This window comes from Myotis myotis, unplaced genomic scaffold (genome assembly GCF_014108235.1).
Source record: "Myotis myotis isolate mMyoMyo1 unplaced genomic scaffold, mMyoMyo1.p scaffold_m19_p_3, whole genome shotgun sequence".
Lineage (NCBI taxonomy): Eukaryota > Metazoa > Chordata > Mammalia > Chiroptera > Vespertilionidae > Myotis > Myotis myotis.
The window spans coordinates 8943732-8955049 of record NW_023416335.1 but is presented as its reverse complement, the minus strand read 5'-3'; the positions used below and the strand labels follow the sequence as shown (position 1 = coordinate 8955049).

Below are 11318 nucleotides of genomic sequence, written 5' to 3'. Positions count from 1 at the left end.
TTGGGCAGCCGGCTGCTGAGGCTCCGTGGTTGAGCCGGGACCTATGAACCTGGAGGTCAGGGCACATGGCCGGTCCCCAGTCGGGTCGTGAGGAGGCAGCCGGTCAATGATTCAGTAATTCTCTCATCACTCATGTTTCTCTCTCTCCCTTCCTCTCTGAAATCAATAATGTATATATAAATTTATTTTTTTAAAAACACATTTGGTCGGGAGGAGAAGCGGAAGGTGGAAGAAGCTAGTTAATCCGGAAATGGGACTGGGGGAGTCCTGAGATCTGTGGGGCCGGTTCGCTTTTGGAGATGGTGCCGAACCGGCTGGTTAAAAGGTGGAACGAGGACAGAGTGAAAAACAAGAGGCTTCGCGACGGTAACACCGGGTGTTACGGTGTCACCTGACAGTGGCTGGAGCTGGGGTTAGACCAGGGGGGTCTCCCCAGTTCAGCAGGCAGCACACTCTAAAATGTAATTAAAACGTTTCCAGCGAAAAGACAGAATTGCTGCTCGGTGTCAGAGGATTGTCTAGAAATGGGAACGGCAGCGATTATTGATTTGTTCTCTTTTTCTTAATAAAAAAAAGAGAGAGAACATAATAGTTTCCCTTTAGTATCTGGGCAAAAATTTTATCTAGTTACTTATTTGGGGGGTCATTTTATATATTTTTTAAACCAACGTCTTTTAAAGGCAGGTTCTCCGATGGGCCGTATCTTGGGCTTTGGGCGCAAAAAATTCAAGAGGCCCCACTTCCGGGAGCGCGCGCATCGAGAGCCGGTGCCTCCCTGCGCGTGAGACACGTGCGCACTCTCATTTAAGGAGGCACGGAAAGAGGCCCTCCCTTTCCGGCTCCTGCTAGCGTTTAGTGGGGGGGGTTCCTTAAATTGGCCCCCAGAATGCCTAGCGCCAGACCGGGCCACACCCTAGTCCCGGAAGTTCCTCCTAGGCTTATGGTAAAGCACTGTGCCCTTCGATAAGCACCCAGCTCCCACCCCCCACCCCCTGTTTAAAATTCCTCAGTGACACGGTACGCCCTGTTCTGGTCTGTGACTGTTAGCCAAGGGCTCAGAACCCCCAGGAAGCTGGAGAGGGCCCTTGGGTCTAGAACCCTGGAGTCACGCCTGTGTCCCCCCCGGGCAGCCCCGCCGAGGAAGGCGCGCGCCATCGAGGCGGCCACGTGTGACCTGCGCTGATGCCCGGCTGTGGACGCCGAGGTTGGCCCGCTGTCTGACCAGACACTGCCGTTCTCAGCCTGTCCCGGGCGGGAAGCGTTCCACCTCCAGCCAGGAGTACCGCCGGCATGTCCCAGAGGGCCCGGGTGTCCAAGCGGCGCCGCCTCCAGCCCCCGCGGGACGTCCCGGGAGAGGCCTCCTGCAGGGACCACCGGGAGCCTCTGCTGCTGTTCTGTGAGGACGACCAGGTCACGCTCTGTCGCAAGTGTTTCCTGGCCCAGGAGCACGGGAGTCACGTGGTGCGCGGAGTGCATGACGCTGCAGAGAAGTACAGGGTAAGCTTCCTCCAGGCCCGAGCCATTCCGGCTGCCTCCTCTCATGTATTAACTTACTTGTCTGGGCGACAGGTACTATGAGCCTCCAAGACCAGCGGTTCTCAACCTGTGGGTCGCGACCCCTTTGGTCCTGCTAGACCCCTTTCACAGGGGTCGCCTAAGACCATCCTGCATAGCAGATATTTACATGACGATTCATAACAGTAGCAACATTACCATTATGAGGTAGCAACGAAAATAATTTTATGGTGGGGCCACGACATGAGGAACTGTATTTAAAGGGCCAGAAGGTTGAGAACCACTGCTCTAAGACCATTCCCTTGGTTAATAATTATAAAAAAAAAAATACCAGGCACATGCCATGTTTACACCATCAACGTCAAGGCTGAGGAAACATCTAGCCAGGGCTGCTGGCCTTTGGGTTGTCCGCAGTTGGGGATCTCACTGTTCGAAGGCAATTGCTTTACCTGGAATTCTGTGATCTGTTTCTCTGCAGAAGTTGTTTCGGGAGCTGTTGAGCACATTGAAGCAGAAACTTGAAGCTGCCAAAAGCCTATTGGCCGAAGAGCAGGAAACTATGGGGATGGTTCAGGTCAGTGCTTATCTTGATTCTTAGGGGGGGGAAATACCTAAAATGTTGGATAGCAACTAATATAAACAAAGTCAAAAGACAAGAGAAAATATTTGAAATCTATAGGTAGGAAAAGTATTAATTTCTTAGCTTAAAAGTCAGTAAGTGGCCCTGGCCCATGTGGTCCCCTACACGGAAGGGTTGTGGTTTCGATTCTGGTGAAGGGCACATATCTGGGCTGCAGGTTGGCTCCGCACCCCACGCCCCCACCACCCTCACCCTCTCGGTTGGGGTGCTTGTGGGAGCAACTAGTGGATGTGACTCTCTCACATCATGTTTAGATGATTCTCTTTCTTCCTCTCTCCCTTCCACCTCTCTGAAGAGCAATAGGAAAAATATCCTCGGGTGAGGATTAACAAACAAACAAACAAAACATAAATGAAAGACTAAAAACTTAATAGATATATTTCCATTGATTTTTAGAGAGAATGGAAGGGAGAGGGAGAGACAGAGAGAAACATTGATGTGAGAGAGACACATTGATTGGCTGCCTCTCGTACGCGCCCCGACCAGGGCCAGGGATGGAGCCTGCAACCAGGCACGTGCCCTTGACCAGAATCAAACCCGGGACCCTTCAGTCCTTGGGCTGACACTCTATCTACTGAGCCAAACCAGCCAGGGCTCCTTGTCTTTATATTGAAGTTAAAAGTGGACAAGATTTATGGTCAGTCTGTGGTGTTTGACCTGAAGGCCATCATCTGTATCTGTGTTACAGGCCGAGGAGCAGAATTTTAAAGAGATGCTTAAGTCTGAGTATAAGATGATGATCCGGTTGGTGACTGAAGAGAATGTGATGAACTTCCAAAACCTGCAAGGGCACCCATTCAACCCTCACTTGAGAGAAGCCAGCCTGAGTCCGCAGATGAAGTTTACTGCAGAGCTAGAGGAGAAGTACCAGGAAACACTACAGGTGAGATGTAGAAAGTGGCATCCTTACAATAGTAGGGAAAGGACAGACAGAAGAGCTGAACATGTCAATTCCAGAATAAGACATCGGGTGATGTATGAATAGGTTGTATTCACCCAGCAATTCCATTTCGGAGAATGTACTGCAAATATACTTACATGCGTATAAAATGACACATGGGTACAGGAAGGCTGTAAAATTATTTCCGTCTAGAATCAGCCGTGGGCAAACTACAGCCCGCGGGCCAGATCTGGCCTTTTTGAAATGAATAAAACTAAAAAAAAAAAAAGACCGTACCCTTTTATGTAATGATGTTTACTTTGAATTTATATTAGTTCACACAAACACTCCATCCATGCTTTTGTTCCGGCCCTCCGGTCCAGTTTAAGAACCCATTGTGGCCCTCGAGTCAAAAAGTTTGCCCACCCCTGGGCTAGATCCTGGTTTAGAGGTAGTCTTTGAAGTCAGGTTGATGAGGTTCCTATCTGGGTCTGCTATTTTACCAGCCAGTATATGTCCTTGGAAGTTATTTAACCTCTGACTCGGTTTTCTTAGCTGTAAAGTGAGGATAATCATGGGCCCTGGTTCACAACACTGATGTGAGGATTGAGTGTGACAGTCTACATGAGCTTTTTTTTTTTTTTTTTTAAATATATTTTATTGATTTTTTACAGAGAGGAAGGGAGAGAGATAGAGAGTTAGAAACATTTAATGAGAGAGAAAAACCGATCAGCTGCCTCCTGCACACTCCCCACTGGGGATGTACCCGCAACCAAGGGACATGCCCTTGACCGGAATTGAACCTGGGGCCTTTCAGTCCGCAGGCCGACGCTCTATCCACTGAGCCAAACCATTTAGGGCTTCATGAGCTTTTAAAATAGTGTTTGTACTTTTTTTTTTTTTTAAACATATTTTATTGATTTTTTACAGAGAGGAAGTGAGAGGGATAGAGAGTTAGAAACATCAATGAGAGAGAAACATTGATCAGCTGACTCCTGCACAACCCCCACTGGGGATGTGCCCACAACCAAGGTACATGCCCTTGACTGGAATCGAACCTGGGACTCTTTAGACCAGGGGTGGGCAAACTTTTTGACTCGAGGGCCACAATGGGTTCTTAAACTGGACCGGAGGGCCGGAACAAAAGCATGGATGGAGTGTTTGTGTGAACTAATATAAGTTCAAAGTAAACATCATTACATAAAAGGGTACGGTCTTTTTTTTTTTTTTTTTAGTTTTATTCATTTCAAGCGGGCCGTAGTTTGCCCACGGCTGCTTAAGACTGTAGGCCGATGCTCTATCCACTGAGCTAAACTGGTTAGGGCTAGTGTTTGTACTTTTTGTGCACTAAATAATTATTAGGTATTATTACTGCTATAACATTTATTGACAACAACAGATTAGATGCCACCTATATCAATATTGGACTTACGGAATAAATGTATGTACATAAAAAGGAATGCTCTTTAGCATTTAGAAAAGATACCATGTCTCTGTGTATGGATAAGGAATGCTCTCCTAAAACATATTAATAAGGAAAAAGCAAGTTATCAGGTCAGCAATACATTATTCGTGAGCTTTAAGAAAAATAACATGAACATGTGCTTTGTGCCTAGGTGCAAAGATGCAGGGATAAAAAGGAAACTGATATCAGTTGCTTGATTAATTCTTATTGCTATTTAATTTTTTTATTCAAATTTTAATTTTAATTAGAAGGAAATAGGAAATTTTCAGAAAAAAACTGCAGAGTAAAAAATAATCTATTTTAAGTCCAGGTTATTATCTGAATAAGTGGATGACACACACACTTTCCGTGGTAACATAAATGTTTTGTGTTAAAGAATGGAGTTTCTATCGAAGTGTCCTGCTTGACCCAGGGATGTCCTGGCCTTACCTAATTATGTATATTCCTGGGGCAGCAGGCAGGAAAGTGGGGTTTTTAAAAGATGGTTGAATGAGCAAGTAAGAGAAATCACTGGTTGTCAAATAGTAATAAGGGGATGCTTCTGCAGAGACTGAACAGTCTGGGGAGAGAGAACGTGAATAAACTGCAGGAGAGTGAAGTCAGGCTGTATGAACAGATCACCAGCCTCCACAGTGTCACCGCCGAGCTGGAGAAGAAATGTGGGGAACCCTCCTTAGTGTTGCTCAAGGTAAGAGTCCAGAAAGAACCTTCATTACAGTGTTTGAGAAATGAGAAGTGAGCTGCCCTCATTAGGGGTCAGTTCTAGATCCCAATGTTCAGTGATTTGCAGCCACTGAAAGCTGTTTAGCTATTTTCCATTCATCAAAAGCATTATGAATCATCATAAAATCAGTATAGCATAGAGCTACTTCATAACATTAATAGTAAGTTTGAATTGAGATGTCTCTTAAATATATAAATAATTGGTTAGTCAAATTATGATACACCTATACAATAGAATGTTCTGCCACCATTAAAAAGGAATGAAGAAACTCTATGGCCACTAAAAAATTATCTTCAAGATACCTGGTTAAGTGAAAAAAAAGAGGCAGGACCACTTTTTGTTTGGTTTTAGAGACTATGTATATACATACAGACTTATGCTCATTAACATTCAGACTATCTCTGGCAAAATAAACACCCATTTTAATCAGTGGTAACCTTGGGAAATGAGAGTGATATTTGTTTGTATAGTATATTTTTAATTTTGTATGGTAACCTGCATTACCTTTTCAACACATACTATCTTCTGAAGACTTCCCATATTTCCCTGCCAGACCCATATTTGCAATGTAGGTGCTCTTATTTGAGAAGCCCTTACACATAAACCCTCAGGTTCCATTCTGGAGCCAAGGCTCCCTCTAAAGAGCACAGGTAGGTGTGACCCAGTTTTGCTCAGTTCCTGACCTGGCTCCAACCACCCTCCCTAGCCTAGCAGACCTGTTCGCATGCTCCACCCTGGCCACCCCGGCATAGAAAGCAAATACATGGGCTGCATTGAGATGTGTATCCTATATAATAAAAGGTTAATATGCAAATTGTCCCCTCGGGAGTTTGACCGGGAGACCTGGAGTTCGATCGCTCACTATGATGTGCATTGACCCCCAGGAGGCTGTGCAGAACATGGCGGGCGACTAGCAGCGGCAGTGGGGCTCCGAGGGAGTGAGGGAAGGAGGAGGCCTGGAGGCGAGGAACTGGGGAACCCGGGAACCAACCAGGGAACCGTGTGGTGGCAGCTCTCGGGTGGTGAGGGAAGGAGGAGGCAGGGAGGCAAGGAACCTGATCCACCCTGATCACTGGCCAGGCCTTTGCATAAATTTCATGCACCAGGCCTCTAGTTCTGAATAAGATGGCTGAAGTGAGGTATAGAAAATATTTCTCTTGGGAATATAGCAATAACTTAAAGTGTTTTTTCTGACTTTTCCTTTTCATTGTTAAAATTTGATATCTGAGAATTAGCATAATGAAACTGAAGGAACTACATGGAAATGGGTTTCATTATTAGAAGATATTGTCATGGGCATAACTCACAAAATGCTTAGCTCAAATACTCAATAGTGTCTCCTTTTTTCCCCATAGGATGCAAGATCTTTGGAATTGTAAGTTTTCATTTTGGAAATATATTTGGTTCAGAATCAGGGACTAATGTGTGAGCACACGTGGGTAGAGATGCTGGGGTAGGAGCAGGGAGGTCATGTAATCATGTAATGAGATCGTTCTCTGGGTGCAAGGCCCCGGGGTCCCCCACATAACCGAGATTGTCCTTTCTTTATAGGAGTGGTGTTTCACTACTGTGTCAGGGCCTAGAGCCTGCCCGAATCATAGACCCGAGTTTATGCCAGAGACCAGGACTGAGCGAAGTGCTGGAACTGTTTCAAAGTAAGTTGATGCATCTGTTGTTACATCCTACCATAAATAAAGGTCAGTTCCAGATAGCTTAAGGATATAAAAGATCGGAGAGTTTAATATGCTTACACACATTAGATAACTATCAAAATAATTGCATGATCTTGAAACTTAATTGCAGGCAGACTCTACTACTTACATTTTTTTAACTTCTGGGGGCGGGGGATGTCAACATGTGCAAACAAGGATTTATATCTCCTATCTCCATAGTTCTGTCTTTTCCTGAATGTCCTGTCAATGGATTCATACCATCGGTGGCCTTTTGAGTCTGGCTTTTTTTCACTTTACGTAATGCATTTGAGGCACATCCTAGTTTGTTACGTGTATCAGTGGTTTGTTCCTTTTTGTTGTTGTGCAGTATTCCATTGTATGACTATACCACAATTTATTCCTGGATGCTTAGGTTGTTTCTAACTTTATGCTATAAAAAATTGCTTACAGATTTTTGTGTGGCTATGACTTCATTTCTTTTTCTTTTTTTTTTAAATATATATTTTATTGATTTTTTACAGAGAGGAAGGGAGAGAGATAGAGAGTTAGAAACATTGATGAGAGAGAATCATCGATCCATTTCTTTTGGTTGAATTGTCTATGTCATTTTGTATTCTCACCAGTAAAGTATGAGAGATTCAATTGCTCTACGTCCTTGCCAGTATTTGGGATTATTTTTTTATGAGAGCTAACCTAATAAACATATACCAGTATATATCACTTTGATCTAATTTGCATTTCTGAACTGACTAATGATATCGAGCATATTTATATATGTTTACTTACCCTTTATCATTGCTCTTTTTTGAAGTATATTTATGAACATTTTTCGCATTTTAAAAATTGTGTTGTGTGTTTTTTTCCTGAGTTTTGTAATTTCTTTATATATTCTGATCATGAGTCTTTAATCAGGTTTGTTTTGCAAAGATTTCGCCTAGTCTGTGGTATATTTTCATTTTCCTAATAGTGTCTTTCAAAGAGAAGTTTTAGGAGTAAAGACAATCTCTTCAACAAATGGTGTTGGGAAAACTGGACAGACATATGCAAAAAAATGAAACTAGACCACCAGCTTATACCATACACAAGCATAAACTCAGAATGGGTAAAATACTTAAATGTAAGGCGTGAAATCACAAAAATCTTAGAAGGAAACATTGGCAGTAAATTCTCAGACATCTCACGTAGCAGAATTTTTGCAGATATATCTCCTAGGGCAAGAGAAACAAAGGAAAAAATAAACGAAGTACTCATACAACTCAACAAAAGGAAGACAGACAATCCAATTAAAGGGGCAGATGACCTGAATAGACATTCCTTCAAAGACGACATACAAATAAATGGCCAAGAGACATGAAAAAAATGCTCAAAGTCGAGAAATGCCAATTAAAATCACAATGAGATATCACCTCACACCTGTCAGAATGGCTGTCATCAAAAAATCAACAAACAAGTGCTGGGGAGGATGTGGAGAAAAGGGAACACTAGTTCAATGCTGGTGGGAATGCAGACTGGTGCAGTCACTATGGCAAACAGCAAAATTTCCTCAAAAAATTAAAAATGAAACTGTCTTATGATCCAGTGATTCCACTTCTGGTAATATATCTGAAGCAAAGGTTAGTTTAGAGCAGTGGTTCTCAACCTGTAGGTCGCGACCCCTTTGGGGGTCGAACGACCTTTTCACAGGGGTCGCCTAAGACCATCGGAAAACATATATATAATTACATATTGTTTTTGTGATTAATCACTCTGCTTTAATTATGTTCAATTTATAACAATGAAATTGGGGGTCACCACAACTTGAGGAACTGTATTAAAGGGTCGCAGCATTAGGAAGGTTGAGAACCACTGCTTTAGAGTCTTCCTGGTAATGGTATTTTATTTAGAGTGCCTTAGTTTTTCCTTAATGTCCTTTTTTATGTATTTTTTATTTCAGAGATGGGGACAAAAGGGGGAGAGAGATAGAAACATCAACGATGAGAGAGAATCATTGATCGGCTGCCTCCTGCACGTCCCCTACTGGGGATTGAGCCCTCAGCCCAGGCATGTGCCCTTTGACCGGAATCAAACCCGGGACCCTTCAGACTGCAGGCTGACGCTCTATCGACAGAGCCAAGCCAACTAGGGCTGTGCCTGGTAATTTTAATATTTGACTTCTTCAGATTTATTTCTGCTCGTCTCACTCAGTAGTGCTCCCTTACTTCATAAGTGTGTATTTAATGATTTTTTAAATGGGTAAGCTTTCTTTTTTCCTTAGATATTAATTTTAGAAAATTTTTGAGAACAAGGGTGTGCATTCTTCTAGAAAGAATTTGCATTTGTTTCTGCCAGTCTTCTGGAAATACTAAGAGCCTGGGGCAACTTAAAACTTAAAATTCAAGGTTTTGTGGCTTTTAATAATGACATGCATTGGGGCTTCAAGTCCAGAGCTTTAAGTTCATTTGGCCCGAAAACTTGCTACTGGATTAGATGTTAAAGAAATTAAGAAGCAAAGAACTATTCCTGGTTTATGGCTTGAGCAACTAAAGTATTAAGTGTGCCATTAACTGAAAAAGTAGAACGGGGAAAGAGAGAGATTTGGGAGTTCCATTTTGGATGTAGTATCATTTGAAAGACCTGTGTATGTTCAACTGGTATTTGGCAACTAATTTATGGAATAAGTCATCAACTTAGAGAAGATATTTAAAAGTGAGGCTAGGTGAAGTCACATTGGGGAAAGGAGTACAAGAAGTAAACAGGGAGAACCAGGACTAAGCCATGAGAAATCACTGTATGTTACAACAGGAAAAGATAAGAGAAGGAACAGAGATATGAAAGCATGTATCACTGTCATTCAAGTACAAGAAATCATATTGAGTTTTCTTATTCTCAGCTTGATTTTTCTGGCGGATTCTCACAGGTTTTCTAGCCTCTGCTAATACCTTCTCTTTTGATTTACTCACTAACAAGGGCCTGCTGGCAGCAATTTCTAGGCATCCATGTCACACTCTGGTGATATGTAAATGAGGAGGGCAATTCAGTCATAGGAATCAACTGTTTTATTAGGAGACTTCGTGCCTCCGGTTGTTCCGGACTTGGAGAAGATCTGTAGGGGACTAGAGTTGGGTCCCAGGTGGTATCTGGCTAGGAATGGATGCCAGGACATTTAGTCCATTATAATTTGTTTGTTCTACCTCCACAGATACATTGCATCTCCTCCCATCATCTTGTTGTTTTTGCTCCGTGATGTCCTTTCTTGAAACAAAGCTTAGAGGTTCCTTTTCCTGGACTCTCCTAGATCTCCTCTCCCTTATCTGTCTCTGGAACTTGTATCCACTCATTGGGAAGCCCCTGCATGTTAGAAATGATCAGTTTCTGGCACTGCCTTTGATGAACCCGTGTTAATCAAATTTCTTTCTCCCTGCAGGACCTATAACTTTGGATCCCAAAACAGCTAATCCCTGTCTTGTCCTATCTGAGGATCTGAGAAGTGTACGACTCAGAAATGTCCAGCAGGATGTACCTAGCAACCCCAAGATTGCACCTGGCAACCCCGAGATATTTGACTTTGGTGCTTCTGTGTTGGGTGTGGAGAGCTTTACCTCAGGGAGGCATTACTGGGAGGTGGATGTGGAAAAGACAGCAAACTGGCAGTTGGGTATATATGAAGACTCCGCTTCCAGACTCATGCCCAAAGCTTCCAAAGGTAAAATCTTGCTCATGGGATCCAGGATGGGAACCAAATATACCTTGTGGGTCTTTCCTCCTTTAAAAGGGATGTACTTGGAAGAGCAGATGCACAAAGTTGGAGTTTTCCTAGACTATAAGTATGGCCAGATATCATTCTATGATGTGACAAAGAGATTCCTCATTTATAATTTCTCTGATCTTGTCTTCAAAGGAGCTCTCAGGCCTATTTTTTCTCTTTGTTTCCCAAATGACGGCACAAATTCAGACTCTCTTAGCATCTGCCTCCCTGATGTTTTTGTGGTGTGAAATCTAAATCCACAAGATGCTCAAAAGTCTAGGGTATGACTTGGTAAAATAATTTATATTAAGTAATCTGATAAAAGATTTATTGTGCTTGAGCTGGAACCCAGTTCAGTACCCTAGAGCTTTTGCATTCATTGTGCTTTTCATATTTATTTACTGTAAGAGGCTACCTTCAAGCTGAGCCTTAACTGAAGTACCCCATACTAATTAGAACAACAAAGGCATAGACAGTATAAGATTGGGAAATTAGAGAAATATAGTCCTTAGGATTAGATATCCTTAGGATTAGGTTGAAGACTCTAGAGATATTTTTGAAAATAGAATTAGGTATAATTAGGACTTTAGATTTGAGGATATCATCATAGTTACTTCTTACCTAATACTGACATTGAGGCATCCTGTTATTGACAGTGTGAAGACTATAACACTTATTCCAAATGGAGAACAACTTA

At 42.7% G+C, this 11318-nt stretch overlaps 1 protein-coding gene across 1 annotated transcript; it reads left to right on the top strand.

Annotated features, from left to right (window-relative positions):
* The first annotated feature begins 1290 nt into the window (after positions 1-1290).
* On the top strand, positions 1291-10869 carry TRIML2 (tripartite motif family like 2). The gene is made up of 7 exons (XM_036297075.1): positions 1291-1497; positions 1994-2089; positions 2844-3038; positions 5048-5188; positions 6580-6599; positions 6776-6879; positions 10301-10869. Exons 1-7 carry the CDS (start codon positions 1291-1293, stop codon positions 10867-10869), a joined length of 1332 nt encoding a protein of 443 aa, XP_036152968.1.
* Positions 10870-11318: the final 449 nt, after the last annotated feature.

What these genes read in the sequence shown, in the direction of transcription:
- TRIML2 (XM_036297075.1), top strand. Translation starts at nt 1,291, where the DNA reads ATGTCCCAGAGGGCCCGGGTGTCCAAGCGGCGCCGCCTCCAGCCCCCG. An exon ending in CCTCCTTAGTGTTGCTCAAG is followed by an intron (nt 5,189 to 6,579) that starts GTAAGAGTCCAG and finishes TTTTCCCCATAG; the next exon opens with GATGCAAGATCTTTGGAATT. An exon ending in GATGCAAGATCTTTGGAATT is followed by an intron (nt 6,600 to 6,775) that starts GTAAGTTTTCAT and finishes CTTTCTTTATAG; the next exon opens with GAGTGGTGTTTCACTACTGT.